The sequence below is a fragment of the Sus scrofa genome, chromosome 10 (assembly GCF_054392235.1).
Source record: "Sus scrofa isolate SSC_HxYL_T2T_F1_AM1 chromosome 10, Sscrofa_HxYL_maternal_Yorkshire_Landrace_v2.0, whole genome shotgun sequence".
NCBI classification, from domain to species: domain Eukaryota; kingdom Metazoa; phylum Chordata; class Mammalia; order Artiodactyla; family Suidae; genus Sus; species Sus scrofa.
In genome coordinates this window covers 17,358,319-17,382,571 of record NC_139392.1, presented here as the reverse complement: position 1 = coordinate 17,382,571, position 24,253 = coordinate 17,358,319, and the positions used below count along the sequence as shown (strand labels likewise).

The window sequence follows — 24,253 nt, the reverse complement described above, 5'->3', positions numbered from 1 at the left end:
AAAATACAACAAACAAGTAAATATAACAAAAAATAAGATGACTAACAGATATAGAGATTATCTATATTAGTGGTTCCCAGTGAGGAGATGGGTGAGGGACAATACTGGGTGGGGGAGTGAAAGATACAAGTATTAAGTGGAAGATAGGCTCAAGGATGTACCACACAGGGACTATAGCAAATATTTTGTAATAACTGTAAATGGAGAGTAACCTTTTAAAAGTGTATATATATTTTTTAATTGTTAAAAAAATACATATTGGCCTGTAATACTCTTTTTCGGTTGTGTCTTTGGTTTTGGTGTCACAGTGATAGTGGCTTCATAGAATGACTTTGGAGGTACTCTTTCTTTAGTTTTTTGGAAGAGTTTGAGAAGTATCAGTGTAAGTTCTTCTTTGTATGTTTGGTAGAATTCCCCAGGGAAGCTATCTAGTCCTGGACTTTTGTTCGAAGGGAGCTTTTTTAATTTATAGATTGGATTTTACTTCTAATGATGGGTCTGTTCAGATCATCTATTCTTCTGCGTTGTCCAGTTTACAAAGAAAATTACAGGCTGATGTCTTTGATGAATACAGATGCAAAAATCCTCAACAAAATATTAGCAAACCAAATCCAACAAAAAGGAACATACACCATTATCAAATTGGATTCATCCCAGGGTCACAAGGATGGTTCATTATCCACAAATCAATTAATGTGATACACCACATTAAGTGAAGAATAAAAATCAAAGCTTCATCTCAATAGATGCATTAAAAGCTTTGGGCAGAATTCAGCATCTCTTTATGATGAAGACTCTCAATAAAATGGGTATAGAGGGAATATTCCTCAACATAAGAGGGCTTTATATGACAAACTGGCAGCCAGTGTACTCAAAGGTGAAAAACTGAAAGCCTCCTCAGCTAAAATCTGGAACAAGATAAAGATGGCCCCATCTCACTACTTCTGTTCAACATAGTATTGGAACTCCCAGCCACAGCAAGCAGACAAAAAAAAAGAAAGAAAAGGTATCCAAATTGAAAGGAAAGAAGTAACATCATTGTTGTATGCAGATTACATGATACTATGTATAGGAAATCCTAGGGACTCCTCACAGAAACCACTAGAACTGATAAATGAATTCAGCAAGGTATCAGGAAACACAATTAACATACAGAAATATATTGCATTTCTTTTCACAAACAGCAAAATATCAGAAAGAGGAAGTTAAAAAAAATCCTTTTTAAAACTGCATCTAAACAAAACAAAACAAAACAAAACACTTAGGAATAATCCTCACCAAGGAGGTGAAAGACTTATGTGCTGAAAACTATACAACATTGATGAAGAAATTTGAAAATGATTCAGAAAAATGGAAAGGTATCCCATGCGCTTAGATTGAAAGAATTAATATTGTTAAAATGGCCATACTACCCAAAGCAATCTACAGATTTAATGCAATTCTGATCATATTATCAATGACATTTTTCACAAAACTAGAACAGATAATCCTAAAAAATATATGAAACCACAAAACACTCATAATTTCCAAAGCAATCCTGAAGAAAAAGAACAAAGCTAGAGGCATAACCCTTCTAGACCTCAGACAGTACTTCAAAGATATAGTAATCAAAACAATATGGTATTGGCTGACAAAAACAGACATATGGATCAGTGGAATGAAGGCCCAGAAATAAAACCCACACACCTACAGTCAGTCTCCAACAAAGGAGGCAAGAATATACAATGGAAAAAAGATAATCTGTAGAGCAAATGGTGTTGGGAACACTGGACAGCTGCATGTAAATCAATGAAATTAGAACATTCCATCATACCATATACAAAAATAAACTCCAAGTGGTTTAAATATGACATCATAAATCTCCCAGAACAGAACATAGACGAAACATTTTCCAACATTAATTGTAGCAGTGTTTTCTTAGGTTTGTTTGTCTCCCAAGGCAATAAGAATAAAAACAAAAATAAACAGTGGGACCAAATGGAAATTGTAAACTTTTGCACAGCAAAGGAAACATAAACAAAATGAATAGACAGCCTATGAATTGGGAGAAAATGTTTGTCAACAATGTGACAAGGGCCTAATTTCCAAATATGTGAACAGCTCATACAGTTCAATAACAACAACAAAACCAATAAAAAAAATGTGCAGAAGACTTCAGTAGACATTTCTCCAGGAACACATACAGATGGCTAACAGGCACATGAAAAGATGCTCAGCATTGCTAATTATTAGAGAAAAGCAATCAAAAGTACAGTGAGGTACCACCTCACCAGTCAAAATGGACTTCATCGGAAAATACACAAATAATAAACGCTGGAGAGGGTATGGAGAAAAGGGGACTCTCCTGCACTGTTGGTGAGAATGTAATTTGATGTAGCCACTATTCAAAACAATATAGAGGTGCCTTAAAAAATAAAAATAGAATTTCCATATGACTCAACAGTTCCGCTCCTGGGCATATATCTAGAGAAAAAAAAATTTAATGATACAAATGAACTTATTTACAAAATAGAAATAGACTCACAGACATAGAAAGCAAACTGTGGTTACCAAAGGAGAAAAGAGGAGGGATAAATTAGAAGTTTGGAATTAACAGATACAAGCTACTGTGTATAAAATAGATAAACAACAAGGTCCTACTGTGTAGCACAGGGAACTATATTCAATATCTTGAATGAACTATAATGGAAAAAAATCTGAAGAATGTTTTATATACATACATACACACACATACGGTTTGGGGTTTTTTGTTTGTTTGTTTGTTTTTGGTCTCTTTTCGGGCCCCACCTGAGGCATATGGAGATTCCTGGGCTAGGGGTCGAATTGGAGCTGCAGCTGCTGGCCTACACCACAGCTCACGGCAACGCTGGACCCCCAACCCACTGAGAAAGGCCAGGGATTGAACTCGTAATCTCATGGTAGTTGGATTCGTTTGCGTGAGTCACAACAGGAACTTCCAAAGCTGGATTTAAAAATATATTTTTAAAAAATACTATAGGAATTTTAAATACTACAGTATTCAACTGTAGGAAAGCATTGGAAAAAGAAGGCAGCCAAGACTTTACTGACCAAGATCCTTGAGGAGGAGGAGTACAGAGATGAGCCCAGCATTCATGCCTTATTTCCCCTCAAGGCGTTTGCTGGTGTGAAAGCTGTAGCTGAGAATCCAGAGACGTGACCACAGTATTCCACAGTCTCACGGGTTTGGAGAGATGAAAACTGAATACCAGTGCTCACCAAGGCATAGGATCCTTGGTAATCAGTTCAAGCTTTCAACTGGTCTCATTGAAAAGGCTCCATTTTAGAAAGAAGGGTGAACCAGAAAGAGAGGAGCCCTCTCCGTGTCTGAAGGAGGAAGATATTAGATAGAGCCTCAAATTCTCTCAACTTTTCATACACTATATGTGGCATATGATAAAAAATTACACTGCATACCAAGAGATAGAACCAAAGAAAGCCAAGAAAAAAAGTGTAACAGCAAAAACGAAAGAAGAAAAGCAGGTAATCAGTATAAACAGACCCACAGAATTTCTCATATTGGAATTTTCACAAATGAACATTAAAATAGGAGTTCCCATCATGACTCAGTGGTAACGAACCCAACTAGTAACCATGAGGACTTGGGTTTGATCCCTGGCCTCGCTCAGTTGGTTAAGGATCTGGCATTGCCATGAGCTACAATGCAGGTCACAGACCCGACTCAGATTTGGTATTGCTGTGGCTGTGGTGTAACCTGGCAGCTACAGCTCTGATTTGAGCCTTAGTCTCGGAACTTCCATGTGTTGCATGTGCGGCCCTAAAAACACAAAAGGAAGAAAAATGAACATTAAAATTACTACTATATTTAAGAAAATAGACAACACAATGGAGAATTTCAGCAGACAACAGGAATCTATACACCAAAGAGTCGAATAAGTCTTTAGAAGTGAAAAAACAACTGAAATATCCAATAGAATTTTTTTTTTTTTTTTTTGGTCTTTTCTAGGGCTGCACCCGCAGCATATGGAGGTTCCCAGGCCAGAGGTCCAATCGGAGCTATAACCACCAGCCTACACCACAGCCACAGCAACTCAGTATCTGAGCCGCATCTGCAACCTACACCACAGCTCATGGCAGTGCTGGATCCTTAACCCACTGAGCGAGGCCAGGGATCAAACGTGCAACCTCACGGTTCTTAATCAGGTTTGTTAACCACTGAGCCACATCGGGAACTCCAAACAACAGAAAATTTTTTAACAGCAGATTGGAAAGAGCCAGAGAAAGGAGGGGTAAGTAACGAACCATACTAAAGTGTGGATTGTGATTGAAATAGAACATAGAGGACGTGATGAAGAGACCTGACACACACATACATGCTTTCCCAGAAGGAGAGGAGAAAGACTAGTACAAAAGCAATATTTGAAGAGTTAATGTTTCATAATTTTCCAAAACCTAAGATAAATATTTAGCTACAAATTCAAGAAATGCCACAACCTCTAAAGGTGATAAATAGAAATTAAGTCCCTTTTAGACACATCAGAAAAATTGCCAAAAACTAACAACCAAAGAAAATCCTAGAAGCAGCCAGAGAAGAAAGACATATTTTATTCAATGGAGAAAAACTTAAATTTAAAGCTGTCTTTCCAACAACTACAACAACAACCAAATGGAACCGAAATAAAAAGGAGTGACATGTTTAACATGCTGAAGGAAAAAATAACTCCTAATTTAGAGTGTTATATACAGCAAAAACATATCTTTCCAAAATGAAGGCAAAAATTCAGGCTGTAGAAAACTCCACAGGACAAACAGCCTACTTTTTTTATACAATTTAATTACAAGAAAAATAAAAGTGTTGGAGGGGAATCCTTGTGTTCTAAATGTTTGTGTCCCTCCAAAACTCATGTGAAGTTGGGAGGTGATTAGGTCGTGAACATAGACAGACCCCAATGATAGGATTAGTGCTCTTGTAAAAGAGACCCCACAGAGCCCCCTCATCCTTCCATCATGTGAGGACACTGCCAGAAAGACTAGAACTATCTCTAACCCAGGAAGTGGGCCCTCACCAGACACTTTGATATTGGACTTCCCAGCCTCTAGAACTGTAAGAAATAAATGTTTTTTGTTGAAGCCAATCAGACTTTTGTATTCTCTCACAGTAGCACAAACAGACTACTCAGGAGCCTATAAATAAAAAAGACTGAAAAGATACAGCAACCAGGGAATTCATGTCATGGCTCAGTTGTAACAAACCCAGCTAGTATCTATGAGGACGCAAGTTGGATCCCTGTCTTCCTCTGGGGGTTAAGGATCTGGTGGTGCCATGAGCTGTGGTATGGGTCGCAGATACAGCTCAGATCTGGCATTACTGTTACTGTTGCTGTGGCTGTGGTGTAGGCGGGCAGCTGCAGCTCTGACTCGACCCCTAGCCTGGGAACTTCCATATGACATGGGTGCGGTCCTAAAAAAAAAAAAGACAAAAAAGAAAGATAAAAAAATATAGCAACCATTAAGTATGTTTACTTTTTGGTATGATTCAATTTAACAAACTTAAATCTTTTGATATTTTGAGACAACTGGAAATTTGAACAATTACTACCTATGTAATGATGCAAAGAAACTTGTTAAACTTGCTTAAATATGATAATGATACTGTGATTATATGTAAAAAGCACCTTATTTTCTAGAGATACACATGGAAATATATATGGTTACAGTTAATGAGGTTTCTGGTATTTGCTGCAGAATAAAACAGGAAGAAGAGACAAGAAAACAGGTACATATGAAATAAGATTGACATTGATAATTATTGAAGTTGGGTTATGGCAATTCACTTATATTCTGTTTCTATTTTTGTATGTGCTTAAAATCCTTTATAAGTTCTTTTTTAAAAGAAGATGGCATAGTTACATTTTCAGACAAAAAAAAAAAAAATGAGAAGTGTTACCAGCAGAATTGGGAAGTTCTTCAGGCAAATATACAATGTTGAGAAATGAACCCCTATGAGGAGTAAGGGGAAAGTGAAGGCAGAAGGAGAATCCATAGTACCTGGTGTCTCCAAATTTAGTGACCAGAAGGTGCATAATAACAGGAAATCAGGAAGACGAGCGAGCATTTGTGAATTATCAGATTTAACAAAAGGCATCTGAGTACCTTGAATTCCTGTTCCTAAAAGTTGCGCACATCTTTAAGTGTCTTAAAACTGCCTTTCAGCTTACCACTTTGTATGAGAACCTAAGTACACGCAACCAACAGTTAGAAGAAGAGGTAAAAGATCTAGCAGACAAGAAGGAATCGGTCGCACACTGGGAAGCTCAAATTACAGAAATAATTCAGTGGTAAGTACTCTTAAATGTGTTCTCGTGGGAGGTGTTTGGCCATACAGTCAAGTTGGTATGAATTCTAGGAGGCTACTAACATATTGCCTTTTTTTTTTTTAACCATATCCGTGGCATGTGGAAGCTCCTGAGCCAGGAATCAAACTCTCGACACAGCTGTGATCTGCACCACAGGTGCAGTAACACCAGATCCTTAAGCCCACTTGCCACCGGGGAACTTCCATGTCCTTTTTTTTTTTTTAATTGAAGTATAGTTGACATACAGTATTAGTTTTAGATGTACAGCATAAGGATTTGACATTTTATATCCATTATGAATTGACCCACAATAAGTCTAGTAAACATCTGTTACTGTATAAAGTTATTGCGATTTTATTGAGTTTATATGCTATCTTATCTGTTATAGGGTGTATACTCTATGATATATTTACTTTATCATAGACCTATTTGATGACCTATTTACATCTGGAAGCTTGTGCCCCTTAAGCCCCCTCCCCTATTTCACCCAACCTTCCATCCCTATTCTGTCTGGCAACCAGCCATTTGTTCTGTTATCCATGAATCTGTTATGTCTTGTTCATTTTTGTTTTTTTAGATTCCATGTATAAATGAGATCCTATAGTATTTGTCTTTCTCTGTCTTACTTATTTCACTTAGCATAATACCCTCAAGGTCCAATTCATTTTGTCACAAATGGCAAGATTCCATTATTTTTTAATGGCTGAGTAATAGTCCATTGTGTATAGCACATCTTGTTTATCTGTTCATCTATAGAAGGACACTTAGGTTGCTTCCATATCTTGGTTGTTGTAAATAATGCTGCAGTGAACACAGGGATGCATATATCTTTTTGAGTAGTGTTTTTGTTTTCTTACAAAAAAAAAAATCCCCAGAAGTGGAATTGCTGGATTGTATGGTAATTCTATTTTTAGTTTTTTGAAGAACCTCTGTAGTGGCTGTATCAAAGCATGAGGGTTGCTTTTTCTTTATATCCTTGCAGATACTTCTTATCCCTAGTCTTTTGATAACAGCCATTCTGACAAGTGTGAGGTGATATCTTGTTGTTTTGGCTTGAATTTCCCTAAGTGATTAGTGATATTGAGCATCTTTTCATGTGTCTCTTGGGTATCTCTGTCTTTTTTGGAAAAATGTCCAGTGAATAGAAACTGAGTTTCAGTAGGATTTAATCTTTTCTCTTTGTTATTTTACTGACCATTTTAGAAAACAAAAGAGCTTTATAACAATACAGAATATTTTTTCACACCATAGAGTTTACAAATAGTAAATGTGAAGAAAGAGGAACCCTCCACAACACTGCTGGTAGGATTGTAAATTGGTACAGCCATTATGGAGGACAGTGTGGAGGTTTCTTAGAAACCTAAATAGAGTTACTATATGATCCAGCAATCCTACTCCTGGGCATATACTCAGAGAAAACCATAAATCGAAAAGATACATACACCCCAGTGTTCATTGCAGTACTGTTTATAATAACCAAGACACAGCAGCAACCTAAATGTCCGTTGACAGAGGAATGGATAAAGAGGATTATAAAATGGAATATTACTCAGACATAAAAAAGAATGAAATGCCATTTGCAGCAGCTTGGATCCCGCATTCCTGTGGCTCTGGTGTAGGCTGGCAGCTGCAGCTCCAGTTCGTCCCCTAGCCTGGGAACCTGCATTTGCCACAGATAAGGCTGTTAATGTGAAAAAAATTAATTCTGTGGTTCAAGGATAAAGTTTTACTGATTTATCAGATGGTGTAATTTGGACCTTCCTAAACATGGCCAGGTTTAATCTGTAAATAAATGAACAGTTCAGCAAACTACTTCCCACTTGTTGACAGTACTGTGGTAGAACTTTAATAAAAGAAGACATTTAAGAACATCTTTAAATTTCTGTCCCTTTTCACTTATTTCCTTATCACACTTTAAAATAATATTGCTCACTAAATTTTTCTCTGTTTTACTTTGGTATTTGACCTCTGTCTGTATATGCATATATTCTAGGGTCAGTGATGAAAAGGATGCACGAGGATATCTTCAGGCCTTAGCTTCTAAAATGACTGAAGAATTGGAAGCATTAAGAAACTCCAGCTTGGGTACCCGAGCAACAGTAAGTTCTGCCATTTTGCAAGGAGGCTTATTATTTTAGAAGGAGGCAAGCCTGATAAATCTGAGCACATGTATCACTTTGCCTAGGCTTTGCCTATGGTAAAGTTTTTAATGAGAAACCATTCCAAGTCTTTTCCAGTTTAGGAAATCACAATACATAGATGCTTAACTATAGTTTGTATGACTAGTCATTAATGGTAATAACTGTAAAAAAAATTCATTATAATGTAAATCTATAATTACTTCTAAATTTAATGAAAAACAGTATATTTTTACAACTAATGTTTCTCTTGTATTCTGTAATTGAGGGAAAGGTAATTTTTTTACATAGTTTTCAAATTCACTTATATCACTAAATTTAAGTGTTAAAAATAAAATAGAATGGAGGTAAAACCACCTTCATATTATTTCATAGGATATGCCCTGGAAAATGCGTCGTTTTGCAAAACTGGATATGTCAGCTAGACTGGAGTTGCAGTCAGCTCTGGATGCAGAAATAAGAGCCAAACAGGCCATCCAAGAAGAGCTGAATAAAGTTAAAGCATCTAACATCATAACAGAATGGTAAGATTGAATAATGTAGTCCTACTAGAGTGATTTTTAATTTAGTCCAAAGTATCTGGAGTGAGATTACATGTTTAGTTTCCTACCTATCGCTTTTTTTAAAGTGAGGACTAGAAAAAAAATTATCATGATTTGAAAATGAATAGATGCTTTCAGGCCTGGTGTGCAGTGATGGCACTTTGTTTCTATCTGACTTACCCATAAAGTGGAATTAATAGTTCTAATAAATATTCTATTTACCTTTCCCCTTATTTGCAAAATTTAGTTTGCTTTCAAATTTTACTCTATTAAAATTCCTCTTGGGGGATTCTCTCTTGTTCAGGAATATCATGTTAGTGTAAAAATACAGCATAGAGGCAGAACAAAATATAGTCATCTGAAAATTCTGACCTCTATCATAGATTACAAATGAAGGTTCTAGTGGTGGTAAATTTCATAATGGTATAATATATTTAAATTATAATTTTTTTCATGTTATATTACATATAAAAAAATTGTATCTCCACAGTTTCCAGGATGGTTAGCTAATGCATACATTTCCTCCATTCTTATCAAAATAGCAGAACAAACTATACTCTGAATAAATAAATGATAAAATGAAAATTGTAATTGGATTGGTTCAGGAATAAGCTAGTATGGATAATAGAAACAGTAGACTGTTCATATTACAAATCAAAATAGAAATAGAAAAATCTATCTGGTACTCAGAATACCAGAGGTTCCAAAGGCATTCAGTCATGAAAAGAAATATAATTCCCCAAAAAATTCAGTTCTTAATGGTATGAATTCTAGTCCTTAAACTGCCACCATTAATTTTTTGAATTATATCAAAGACCAGATACGTGGCACCCCAATTGAATTATAAATTCTTGTTGTAAATTATTCAATCGTAAATTAAGTATGCTTTACTTAAATGTGCTAGTGTGATATTGTAAATGGGAAAAAAACTTCTGGAGAAAATGGAAAAAAACTTATTCTTGATTCCAACATAAAGAGCTACTAAATTTCATTCTCTGTTTTATAATTTGGAGTAAGTGTGATCTCTGTTCTTATGCTTAGGACACACAAATTTATGCATTTGTCCATAAATAAGGAATATGAGTCAAACTGGAAATTAATAAACTTAGTTACTTTCATTGTTCTGTATGAAAGAAGTCTAACAGAATTCTAAAATTAACCTTTGATTTTATGACTTCTTCTAGCAACTTCTTCTGTAAAAGGCAAGATAGTAAATACTTTAGGGTTTGCAGGCCACACAGTTTCTGTCTACTCAGCTCTGCTGTTGTCATGCAAAAGCAGCCACAGACAACATGTAAATGAGTGAGCTGTGTTCTAGTGTCTCTAGAACACAGGAGGTGATGATGACCTGGATTTGTCTTTTCTGCAGTTTGCAGTTCCCCATATTATCATGGCTGACATTTAAACCAAATAAGTTCAACTTACATACATGATGGCTCACTCACCAACAATAAAAATAATGACATTTTTCCTTTTCTCCCCTTATTGAAGTAAACTAAAAGATTCAGAGAAGAAGAACTTGGAACTACTAGCAGAAATCGAACAACTGATAAAGGACACTGAAGAGCTTAGATCTGAAAAGGGTATGGGAATGTGTTTTGCATCAATCAGGACTTAATGTTCTGTTATGAGTACACTTTATTACACAAGAATCAACTTATTGTGTAGGTAGAAGAATTGCTCACATGTGCAGTTCGGCACTCATTTATAGATACATGTGTATGTGATACATATGCACACGTATTTGGTAGACAGAATGTTTTCTTTCTTTCCTTTTTTTTTTTTTTGTCTTGTCTTTTTAGGGCCGCACCCGCAGCATATGGAGTCTCTGAGTCATTTTGTTTTATTTGATACACATTGTTTAAAGACTTCATAACAGAAAAACTCACCTTTGCTGTCAGTTTGACTTTTTTTCAGTGCCATGAACTATTTCATGAACATTAGTATCATGATTGAAAAAGTTTGTTTCTATCATATACTTTATGCTGTTCTCAAATGCTATAGGGGATTTGACGGTAGTCAAGGAAATAAGATATGAAATAACTAAAGATTAATCTAATCCAGTATTAAAAAGATAATTCAGTGATGAAGAATTATTTTGGCATTTCAGTGTCTTCTCCCATGTTTGGTACTGAAATAACTCGCCCTGTGGGATTTCTTGGGGTTTATTCCCATTTTCTTGAAAACATTACCTGAGCATTTTTCCATTAATGCAAAAAGTAACTCAGAGTGCTTGGCAGTCTATTGCATGAACTTCAACTTTCCTTCCATAATATGGGCATTAAGAATATGAAGATTTTGAAGTTCCCATCGTGGCGCAGTGGTTAACAAATCCGACTAAGAACCATGAGGTTGCAGGTTCGGTCCCTGCCCTTGCTCAGTGGGTTAACGATCCTGCGTTGCCGTGGCTCTGGTGTAGGCCGGTGGCTACAGCTCTGATTGGACCCTTAGCCTTGGAACCTCCATATGCCGCGGGAGCAGCCCAAGAAATAGCAAAAAAAAAAGAATATGAAGATTTAATTTTTTTTCTTAAATGCAAAATGTTTTCTTTCTTTCTTTTCCTTTTTCTTTTTTTTTTTTTTTTTTTTTTTTTTTTTGGTCTTTTTAGGGCCACACCCACAGCATATAGAGGTTCCTAGGCTAGGGGTTGAATCAGAGCTATAGCCACTGGCCTGTGCCACAACCACAGCAACGCGGGGTCCAGGCTGCATCTGCAACCTACACTACAGCTCAGGGCAACGCCGGATCCTTAACCCACTGAGCATGGCCAGGGATCAAACCCGCATCCTCATGAATGCTAGTTGGGTCTGTTAACTGCTAAGCCACAATGGGAACTCCCAGAATGTTATTTTCTTTTTTTTTTTTTTTTTTTTTTTTGTCTTTTGTCTTTTTTGTTGTTGTTGTTGCTATTTCTTGGGCCGCTCCCGCAGCATATGGAGGTTCCCAGGCTAGGGGTTGAATCGGAGCTGTAGCCACCGGCCTATGCCAGAGCCACAGCAACTCGGGATCCGAGCCGCGTCTGCAACCTACACCACAGCTCACGGCAACGCCGGATCGTTAACCTACTGAGCAAGGGCAGGGACCGAACCCGCAACCTCATGGTTCCTAGTCGGATTCATTAACCACTGCGCCACGACGGGAACTCCTTTCTTTTTTTTTTTTTTTTTTTTTTTTTTTTTTGTCTTTTGTCTTTTTTGTTGTTGTTGTTGCTATTTCTTGCCAGAATGTTATTTTCTTAATGAAAGGATCTCATATGTACAGTTACTAGAAATTCACTTTCCTGACAGCATTCCTGACCAAACACTGAGCTAGTTAATTGGCTCTATGTTATACTTCTGTGCTTATCATTTCCCACTTCTTTGATACACAGTAATGGAAACCTGGTTGGGTCTCCACATCTGCTTTTAAATTGTGGAAGATGGAGGGTAATAACACAAAGGAGTTAACATGAAAAACCATCAAAAGTAGTAAATGTTCAATAAATTTGTTGATTGAATTTCCTAGTGAACAGAAAAGGAAGGAACCTAGAAAAAGTGAGTTAGGAAGTCATATTAGGAGCACAAGGCATCATGCTAAAATGAGAATTAAGCTTAATTTTCACATATGAAGAGTGGAAGGAGGAGTTCCTGTTGTGGGTCAGTGGTTAACAGATCCAACTAGGAACCATGAGGTTGCAGGTTTGATCCCTAGCCTTACTCAGTGGGTTAAGGATCTAGCATTGCTGTGAGCTGTGGTGTAGATCACAGACTCGGCTTGGATCCTGCGTTGCTGTGGCTATGGTGTAGGCCAGCAGCTATAGCTCCGATTAGACCCCTAGTCTGGAACCTCCATATGCTATGGGTGCAGCCCTAAAAAGACAAAAAAAAAAAAAAAAGTGGAAGGAGGTGCATTATTTAGTGAGTAGAGGAAAAAGAATACATAAGACATGGAGGGCCTGTGACCCTAAAGGCAATTTATATAGAAAAGAAACCAATGAAGAGTATGACTTACTGTAACACACCAGTTGGCACTGATGGCATCGTTTTAAGGTAGATCTATACTTGCAACAAAAAAAATTAAGTTTATCACATTGCATGTTAATTCATAGCTTTTACTTGGATTTTGAACATTGCAGAATAATAAAATTTCACTATATGTTGTAACATAATAGTCTATACTACTTAAATACAATATAATATTTACATAATCAGGGCAAGGATTTTTTTTCTGCTTTATTTACCATTATATCCCCAGTATCTAGGCAGGGCTTGACAAATAGAAGGCTCTCAGCCAATATTTATTGATGGGATGAATTTCTGAACATATTGCCTTACTATGGTATATTATTAAAGAGTAATACAAAAAGCACATAAACTAGTTGATATCAGCTCCTGAGGATAAGGAAATAAAAAATGTGTGCTTGGTTGTTTCTCCTTTTTGCTCCCTAGTATTTATCATTTTAAGATTTATTTTGGCAGCTTTACATTTGAAGTTAATACCATAATACCCAAGAAATGTGCATGAATTTTTTTTTAATCTGAGAAAAACTAGGGTTTAGAGCCTTTATTCTCTAATCCTAGCTTGTCTCAGATGAGTTTTTTTATAATTCCCTGCAACTTATGTCAATAAAGCAATAAACGGGGAGTTCTCCGATGGCTTAGCAATTAAGAATTCAATGTTGTCACTTCTGTGGCTCTGGTTCGATCTCAGGCCCAGGAACTTCTGCATGCCACGGGCACAGAATAAATGAAGTCAGATTGAGGTCTTTGCAAAAGTTTGTTCATAATTAAATACATTTGTTTTATCACTACATTATTTTTTATAAAAGATTATTTATATTAGCGCATACTATATGTATGATGAGAGCATTTCAAAACAGAAACCTTGTCTGGTGATAAATACCTTAGAAAAATAAGACACAACCTGGGCCCGCTTTTAAAAAATTTCTCAAACCTGCCAAAAGATTTAATGTGCTTTTATGGTATACTATACAAGAAAAGAAATTTAAGAACTCACGTAAGTCAAGAAACAAGTATTTTATGGAGACTGATGTGATTTATCCATTGAGTGGTGTTCTAAAAAACACTAATGTATTTTAGTTTTTTAAATATATGGAGTTAATAATATTAATTAGTTTTGAAATACGATAGTTAGTGAGCAGCTTTTTAATAGATTCAGACAGGAAAGGTTATCCATGAAAATTAGTTTTAATTGTTCTAATTTTAAGAAAAGTTGCTGCTGTCTTCTAGGTATAGAGCACCAAGACTCACAGCATTCTTTCTTGGCATTTTTGAATACGCCTACCGATGCTCTGGATCAATTTGAAGTAAGTATTAAACTTTTCACATATCCTCTGTGGTCAATTTAAAATGTACTTTATGATTTCCAGTTTATTTGCAGTAAAACTTTTATTGCATCCCACATAAGAGAGCCTAGAATCTTATATAAACAAAACGTATGAGGAAAGGAATATGTTCTGCAATCTTATGGAAACTTAAATCACATTTGTTTTTAAGAAAAATCTGAGAAAGATCTAAATAAGAGAGTCATTATAAGATTTAAAAGAAATTTCACTCTTTCTCTGAGGAACAGTAAGTGCAGAACAAATCCTAACTTTAAATACTCTTGACACTTTTCTTTTTTCTCCAAAGCATAAATCCACGATAAAAAACAAGTGAAAATGTCAAAGCTCACTATAGGGCAGTGCTGGTTCTAGTTCCAGATCAATTTAGTTTTTTAGAAATGTACCAAAGGAATGCTTTTTGTTAAAAGTATTGCATAGAGTTTATTTGGCAGACTCTATAATAATGAAATAGTGTTCATATGATTCTGTCATTCTTTAGTACTTAAATTCTTTGCTAGAAAATGAAATTTATGATCTGAAGTATATTTTTTGTCTCAGAAAATTTGAGTTACTGATTATATCTTAATCAATAAATATTTGTATTATCTCTGTGCAAGGCCCTATTCTAGATGCTGGAGATACAGTAGTGACCAAACCTAAATCCCACCCCTCAAGAAGCGTACGTTCTGGTGGGAACAATTAGAAGCAGAGATTCTGTTGCTTACTTTTAGTTGTTACCTTCTCAAGTGCTTCCATTTAATTTGATTATTAATGATTTGCCATGAGCTTCAGTGTATTACATTTTGGGTACAACATATGAATTATATTTTATTCCTTTGGGAAAGGAAAAGAGAATAACTCTTTAAAAAGTAATTAATGAATTTCTGAGTTTCTTGAAAAACAATAACTGTGACTACTTTTCTCATTTATTTATTTGAATTAATGTCATTTGCCTTTCAATTGTTTTACAAAATTTTTGATTTATTATTTGTTCTTTAAATTAAATTGCTTCATCCATATTTTCTATTTTTTTATTGCTGTATTCGTTAAATAGGATTCCTTTTCTTCTTCCTCATCTTCACTGATTGATTTTTTGGATGACGTAAGTCTTTGATTTTCAAACCAATGCATCCTTCAGTAAAAGAGATCAGTGAATTGATATGAAGACTTTACCTAGTAATGCAGTCAGTTTCAGAAATATCACACTTGATCATTTGTGGGCCAAAATGTACTTCTTTCTTACCTTAAATACAATGAAAGGTTATCATTATTAAAAATCACAAAGTAAAAATGTAATTTTAAAAGTGCATTGACCATCAGAGAATCTATAATTCCATTCTTTGCATCAGCAGTGAAGACTGGAATGCTTATTTGATTATTGTCACTCTGTGGATACATAGGCATAAATAATTGCTTTTTATTTTTCATGGCAATTTCTATTTCACATTCCCCTTTTCTTTTCAGCATTTTACTATATAGTTTCTATGTTAATTAAAAGTAAGCCTCTGGTGGTATAATCAGAAAAAGTGACCTGCTTTATTAAATTTTTCAATAGATTTTATTTTAACACAATAATTGAGTACAAATCAACTTTTAATACGGACAGAATTTTTCTTCTTGTGTTAAAAATTAAGTTAACATGCACTATATGCACTATAAATTGACTGCATTATCATTTTCTTTCCTAAATTAATTCTATAGATTTAATAATTTAGAAGTTTCTAATGTATATCATTCATTCTTTTTACAGAAATACCTGACACATACAATATCGCTATTTCACATTAACTGGAACAATAATTCTTGTTGTAAAGCATTTTATTATCCTGGTGAATATTCTCTCTTCCCCAAAATTGGGAAATAAAATGGGTTCAAATGCAAATACTGTACATATAACTTTTTTAAACCAGGAGAAATTCTTTAATTGTTTTGTTTTTCATGTTTTATTAAATATAATTCTTATATAAAGAGGAAAATTAAGCCTAAATTTCTACTAAAGAAAAACTCCTGGTCTATATTTTAAGTGATTTTTTATTTCTTTGAAATATTTATATTGAAGTGTGTGTACACTTTTTAGTTCTAAATGGAAACTCTTTTATTCTTGAGACAAGTAATTATTCTAGTTAATTCTACAGTGTAATAAAAGAACTCTCTTGATGTACAATAATATTTGATGTTATAATCTAGTGTATATTTCACTATTCTAAAATACTCAACATGGTATTTCCATACAGATAGCATTCACCTCAAAAGAATGGGAAGGAAATTTGAAAATGTTTCAGTTATTCTTTCCACTAGAAAACTGTTTTCATTTTTCTTTCTAACAAACTCTTCTCTCCATCCCTTTTCTCCCACAAAAATCTTTGAACGTAAAACACAGGAGTAGTCTATATTTTGGTAAATAGCTTATTAGCTCCTCTCGGCAGAAGCACAGCTCAACCCACTCCTGTCTCATCTCTGCTCTCAGAAGGTGCCTTCCACCACCGCCCAGCAGTAGGGTTTAAGTTTCCCCCTTTTGCTTTTTCTCCAGGAGTACCCTTTCCTATCCTTCACCCACCACTACTCAGCACAGCTTCAATTCACGCCTACATCTAAATTGGAAAGTTAGTACAGAGGAGTTCCTATTATAAAGTAAACAGGAGCTAAGTTTATAAAGGCTGCAGAATCTTTATGATTCAGGCTCCAGCTCTTCGGGGGCACGGCTTTTCTCTCATCTGCTTCCTAAGGGCTTTCCTTTTATTGCTGAAGTGCCCAAATCCTGCCTCTGCCACTTTCAAGGTATATAATTTGGAGCAAGTTATCTAAGCTTTGTGTGTCCTGGCCTGCTCATCAGACAAGCAGGATAATAATAGTAACTAATTTCATTAGGTAGTTTGACAATTTAAAGAAACAATATATGTGATGCCCTCAGTAATACGGGTTATTACTTCCTTATTCTCAATAGACCCATTTCCCCATTGCTGTGTTCTCTTTAGCTTTTCTCATCCTTGAACTGTTTCACTTAAATACTTTCTTAGCTCTTCACCACTCAGTCTTCCACTCACCACTGGTGTGAATCACTATACTTTGCTCCTGTTGAACCCTGTTACCACTGGAAAATGATTTTTATGTGTCAGGGTAAAGGCCAGGGTAAGATCCCATTCAAAAAAATACGTTGTATTCTTGTGCTCGCTTCAGCAGCACATTTTGAAAACAATTTTTCTTCGTTCATATTTTATGGCATAAACCTCTTATTTCTCTTCTTAGTTCATAATGTGACAACCACCCTTCTCAGCATTCTCATCCATTTCATCCTCAGAATCATAGCAGAATGGTATTTTGAAAATGGTGTTCAGTCTTTGGCATGCTTGGGTTCCACATCCAAGATATTTAGTATAAAACTCAAGTTCTGTAGCTTCCATTCTCTTAAGATTCTTAAGGAAGAAAACAAGTCTTAATTGTTCCTTGTGCCAGAATGAGTTAGATTGTTGGGCATGATGTTTCTGATATGTGACTCCCTTCTGTAGTAAGTAGACTCTAACTCTTAACTAACCGATGGAACACATCCTCTGCTCACGCTTTTCCATTTTCTGTCCCTTTGCTATAGAAAAGAAAAGGATTACCTTGAAGACTTAAAATTGAATTGTAGCTAGAATTCATAAATAGATATAGGAGGGAATACATTTTAAGGAAAATTGCGCAAATCCAGTTTTTTTTGGTGTCCGCACATCATTGACCTTTTGCTTCTGCCTGCGGTAGCCTGGTGCCCTCATACTGTGCTCTGACTCTTCAGAGCTTTACCACGAGTGCCTCCCTTCCTCCAAAATTACCCTCTGCTTTTTTCCTTACCCTCCCACACAGTCCTACTAAAACTATAATTATTTTACTTAAAACAGTCACCTAATCACTCTCCTACCTCTAAACTTACCTCAGTCTGTTCCGCCTGTTATTCAGCATTCACGTGAATGCTAGGATTTGGGGCAGTGTGGGAAGACATTCAGAACAAGAAGCTTTCCCTTTAAGTTACACTGTTGAGAAAGAGTATATGTCAAAAAAACAAACAACCCAATTGAAAAGCAGAAGACCGAGTAGACATTTTTCCAAAGAAGACATACAGATGGCCAACAGGCACATGAAAAAATGCTCAACATCACTAATTATTAGAGAAATGCGAATCACAACTACAGTGACAGAAAACAACCAACCAACCCAAGAGGATGTGTAACACCAGTCCCTTCCTTCCCTCTGATTCAGGTGAAGCAGAATACATTCTCAGCACTCTGCTTCTGTAACTCAGGAGAACTTAGGCGTTTGGACTTTTCTACATGTAGAATAGTAGATCTTTGAAGGAGAAAAGCAACTTAGAAAACCTTTAATCTAGTGGTTTTAGTCCTTAATTCACCCAGCACTCCCACTAATAAAGTAGATAGGGTATTCCTCTACTAGTGGGGGTGACTTTCTAGGATTCTCATTTTAGGGAATAGAGAAGTGTTGGTAAAGGGGTTATGTATGACATTCTTTAGGGCAGGTAAAAGGGAGGTTTAGTTAGTTTTGAAAGAAACTGAGAGCATATTTTTTTTAGGTTTTTATTTTTTCTGTTATAGTGGATTTACATTGTTTTATCAATTTCTGCTCTACAGCCATACATACACACACATATATGCATACACACACACACACACATTCTTTTTCTTACATTATCCTCCATCAGTCATGTTCCATCACAAGTAACTAGGTATAGTTCCCATTGCTATACAGCAGGATCTCATTGCTTTATCCACTCCTAATGCAATAGTTTGAATCTGTTAACCCCAAACTCCCAGTCTATCCCATTCCCTCCCTCTCCCCTCCCTCTTGGCAACCACAAGTCTGTTATCCAAGTCCATGAGTTTGTTTCTTTTCTGTAGAAAGGTTCATTAGATTCCAGATATAAGGAGAGCATTTTGATAAGTGGTCTCTTGGGTATGACATTCCCATATGAGATACTAAGACTGTAGCTGAATAGATGCCAGGATCCCTTCTGCTGTAGAAATCATTTCCTCTTTTACCCTCATCTTTTCTCTCAACCCCCCGTGCCCGGTCCTGGACTGCTTGTGTTACTGCTTATTGGGCCCAGTCTCAGCTTCCAAGTAGCAGGTGGGGGGCAAATGGAGCTCAACAACTTGGGTTTTCCCCCACCTGTTCCCTTCCTTCCCTTGGTAGCAGGGCCAGGCATCATCAGACCAAGCTTATAGGAACTTCCTTTTCTGTTCAGTTCATTTTCTTCTTTTCAAGCGAACCCCCAGAATGCTTGAATTGACTATCTTAAAAGGAATACTAATTACAGTTACATCAATGAATTAGTTGCTGTACTAATACTTGACAAATGTATTGTCATATATTAAATATATGCCAGGTAAGTTTTGAGTTTTATTAAATTATAGTTCTACATTCTGTTCATTAGGCTAAGTTTATAAAAATGGAAATCGCCCATTTTTCTGGCAAATGAAAATGTACCAACTTGCTTTTTGGAAAGTATCTTACTCTAGTATGTTGAAGAAAGAGTCAAAGAATTGAAGCTTAGAATATAAAGGTCAGACATGAAGAAATAGAGACAGTACCTTTCATTTACTCTTGGTTTTGACCTCATTTAAAATCCTGCTAAGATGTCCCAAAATATTTAGTTTCAGTCCTGGCTCCTAGCTTCCATCATTCATCTCTTACTTTTAACTGTTATTCCCCCCTTCCCCCAGCTTCTTTCATATTGTCATAACCAGTCTCATAGCTGTATGTGGGAAGAGTTGATTGTAGGTGAGAATCAATGAAAGACGAAATTTAAAACATGCATTGAAAGATTTGTTAATTGTATGATTAACAAATTGTATGTAATGTTAAGCCTAAATCCTTCTGAGAAAAATGGCATTTCTATAACTTCCTCCTTTAATTCTTGTTTTTTAAAACTTTTGTATGTTAAATACGACCTGATTTGAAACTGTCATATTTCAGAAGATTGTCGTATGCAGTTCTTCTCTAATTTAGGCAATAGGTTATATTGTATATTATACATCATATATTAATATTATAAGACATTTGGGTGATCTAGAGGGAAAGAACCATGACTGTACAGTCTTTTACCTCTCTGGTATTTTATTAAATAAGACTTCTGGAATTTATTAACTGAACCTTAAAACCTATTAGCTAAATTATGTGTCCATAAGAGAAATTACTTCTTTTAATTTCTGTTTTTGTGCTTACTTCCATAATCAGTCTTAAACTTCTGGAGACAATTTATAGACCTAGCTATAAAACGGTATTCGATTGCATATTTTAAAAAGTCCTAGTTTCCAGTGCTTACTAAGAGACCAGTTTCAATGTTTATAGAAAGCCATGGTGTGTGGCTGTGTATGAAAGTGTGTGTGTGTGTGTGTGTGTGTGTGTGTGTGTGTTTTCCTGTAATTGCACCATTGGGAAAGTGTGATTCACCCTTTTCTATTGAAAATATAAAAATAGTCTCATTTCTAGGTAACCACTTGGGAAAGAATATTATTACAGTGGTAATTCAATATCACTGTTAGCTTAGAAAAATGTGTTTTCCTCCATATTCTAAGACAGTTTTGAGAGACATTTTAACTTCTTTTTGGTATAGTGGTAATGTATTTACCTTAAACAATTTATTTGTGCTCTTTTTCATGGTTTTAACACACTCTAGATTTGGGTCTAGGAGTATAAATGGCCCAAAAGTAATGGTTTCTCTTTGTTAAATGTTTTATCACCTTTTACATGTGTGGTACTCTACTTTGCACAATGGTAGATACTAAAATTAATCAGATATAGAAAGTACACCTCAAAATGCTTATCTCAGTCTTAGAAAAAATAAATATGTGGTCAGAGACTATACAGAGTAGAAAATGATAAATGCTGTAAGAAATACTTAGGTGACATATTATGGAATTGCAGAAGGATACATTCCATATTTATTAAGAATTTTTAAATTTTATAGGCTTTAACTTATAAGCATGATACAACATTTCCTGCCCTTAAGGATCTGAGTCTTGTGGAAGAGACACCCATCTAAATAAATAACACCAATGGGAGAAATAATAAAAGATATAGATTGTATTATAGGAGTATAAAGGAGATATTATAGAGCTTAGATTTAATCAGTCTCATATGTAATACTTATTAAAAGACTTAACAAAGGGGAAAGGTGACCAGCTTCCTTTTGAACAAATTAAGTTTGAGGTTCCTGACATGATGTGGAGATGTCCAGCAGATAGTTTTCTAGATGAGTTAGAAACTTAAGGAAAAAGAGTGAACTGGCAGTATAAATTTGGAAATAATCAACATGATTGAAAGCAGATTGAGATCTCCCAGGAGGAGACTGTAGCAAGAGAAAAATAGTAAGTCAGACAGAAACCTGGGATCTCTCAAAAAGAGAAGGGGCTGGAGGAATAGGATTCCACAAAAGAGAAGGAGGAGCAGTGTTCACAGGGGATGCAGTTACTCAGGAAAGTTTCATGTCACAGAACCTGAGGGACTTTGGTGTTTTCAGAGGGAGTGGTCAGCAGCCTCAGGGACAGCTGAGATGTCCGACACCATAGGACCTTATCAGCATTTCATTAGAGCAAGCAAAGCAGAAGCCAGATTTTACTGTATTGAGAAGCGAATTGAGAAGCTAGGAAGTAGAGACTGTGACTGTGCATCATTTGAGAATTCCGACTGAGAAGGTTTGAATCCTAGCTCTGCCACTTACCAGTTTTGTCATCTGTTGCGGGTTAATCTGTTTTCTTCTTGTTTAAAAGGGGAATCATAATACCTACCTTTTAGGATTTCTATGAGAATTAAGAGAGTCAATATATGTAAAGTACTTTGAAAAACACCTGTATATATTATACACATGAGAAATGTTAGCTATCAGCATTATTAAGAAGAGAGGACAGAGAGTAAATGTTAGCTAGAGGAAATGTTGGGGTGTGAGTTATTTGATGTTTGGTTGTCTGGTTTGGGGGAGTGTAAAGAGAGACAGATACTCCCTGTTAATACCTGAAGGAGTATAATCAGGATTGAACCTGAGACTTTAGCCTCCACCGTAGTGGAAGACCGAGTGGACTAAGAAGGACTTGTTTAGAAATTTGCAAACCTTCTAATCCTGCTTTGCTTTTCACTCTTTGGGATATAGTATTCAAATCATCTTCCAAAACAGTTTCCTATAAAAAAAATAATTGTTCCTGTTTACCATCTGCCAGAGGTATTGTACAGGTAAAACTGATCATCTTGATTGATGTTTCTTATGCTTGAGATTGTTTTTCAAGTTTTCTCTGAAATCTTTTATAACTCCTATAGACTCAGTTTATAAAATCCATCCTCTAAGTCCCCATAAAAATCCTGTACACCCCTCCTCCAGGTTCCCATACAGTCTTTGTACGTATACGTATTATAGTATGTCACATTGTCTTCCTCACCAGCCTGGGAACTGCCATGCCCTCTTTGTCTTTTAAGTACCTGACATATTGTAAGCCCTCGATAAATGTCAGGTTGAAGTGAATATAGGAAACTGCTTGAGTAGATATGGATTATATTTGTGAAGCTCTAGCAGCATCACAAATTTCAAAAACTTGAGAAATATTTTTTTATAGTTATCTGCTTATTGTTAGTTTTTCCAAATTACTTAATTCTTTAATGTCAGAAAAGTAAAAGTCCCTCTTTTGATTTAGCTTAATGTCTAGTCAGGAGGAACATTATTATTGAACTTTTTGTTTTAATTCACCATCAGTAATTCTAAAGGTCTATTTAGCTCTTATCATTGAAAAGAATCGTCTTGGTAAAGAGTAGGAATTTGAAAGATAAATGTCTGAAGCAGCACTAGTTAATGAAATATTTTATTAAATGCTTGCTAGCACTAACTCAGAATTATTTATTTCCTTTATGTGTTCCCGTTTCAAGTTGCCACTACCATCCTTTGCAGAAAAGAAATTGGCTGTAGCTTGATGGAGCATTATCTGGTGGGGTGGGTCTCTGTTTGTGCCAGGTCCAGTGATAACTTATTACCACCCTTAGACCTAGCCTGAGCAACTATTTCTTTACTTTGCTGTCTTCCAGTTTTTCCTGAAAATACATGTACCTTCAACCTATCAAAAATATGTCTTCTATGTATGTTTATATACTTTGTCTGTTAATACAGTACTGGTCACTGAGAGTCGTGTGTGTAAATATTTGTAACGTAGTATTCTCCTTTCTTTGTTGAAGCGCTCTCCATCGTGTACTCCAGCTAGCAAAGGCAGACGTGTAAGAGACTATTGCACTTTGTGTGCCCATCCCGATGCCCTCTACCCTCTCTCTTATCCTTTTTGCCTGTGGTTGCAGTACATGCTAATGTTTCTGTGATGTATTATGACATTTATTGCATGCTTTTGTGCTGCTGCTCCTGCTATTGCTACTCTGCTTTTCTGTATTTTTTTTGTTGTTGTTGTTTTTTGGCTTTGGCCGCAAAGCTTTAGGAATGTTCATATAAATTTCTGTAACCAAACTACTAAAAATATAAGGTATCTTTTTTATTTTGATTGGGTAAAAACGTAATCCTAAAGTATGCTTTTTAAATTGGTCACATACAAAGTAAATAAACTTCTAAATAATTCTTATGTAAGCAATACGTAGAGATTCTTAGAAATTTTAATTATGTAGAAAGAAAACTTGATAATTCATATGCAAAATTCAAAGAAGATTTGGGGCAAGTTATAGATCTTATTGACTATAATTATGTGTAAATCAGTTCTGGAGAAATCTTTGATAGAGTTTTTTTACATAGTTCAGAGTTAAATTCCAAAATACATTAATAGATTTGAGGCAATGATGTTGATAACAAATCATTTATATTCTAAGATATTTCCAAGATTTAAAAAATATTTGTAGCATTCTTTATATATGTACGGATTACATACTATAAACATCTTTCTATGC

General features: G+C 35.5%; 1 protein-coding gene across 21 annotated transcripts in view; it reads left to right on the top strand.

Moving 5' to 3' along the window:
- CDC42BPA (CDC42 binding protein kinase alpha) overlaps positions 1-24,253 on the top strand; it is a 290,122-nt gene that overhangs the window by 204,848 nt on the left and 61,021 nt on the right. For 8 of the 21 annotated variants that reach the window (XM_021064440.2, XM_021064437.2, XM_021064439.2 and 5 more), the window contains 5 exons: positions 6,193-6,317; positions 8,329-8,434; positions 8,849-8,997; positions 10,507-10,598; positions 14,244-14,320. In XM_021064440.2, the coding sequence (XP_020920099.1) occupies positions 6,193-6,317; positions 8,329-8,434; positions 8,849-8,997; positions 10,507-10,598; positions 14,244-14,320 (549 nt within the window). Of the gene's footprint in view, positions 1-6,192; positions 6,318-8,328; positions 8,435-8,848; positions 8,998-10,506; positions 10,599-14,243; positions 14,321-15,392; positions 15,441-23,542; positions 23,582-24,253 lie in introns of all 21 variants that reach the window. The other 13 variants (XM_021064430.2, XM_021064423.2, XM_021064428.2 and 10 more) reach the window with 3 other exon arrangements.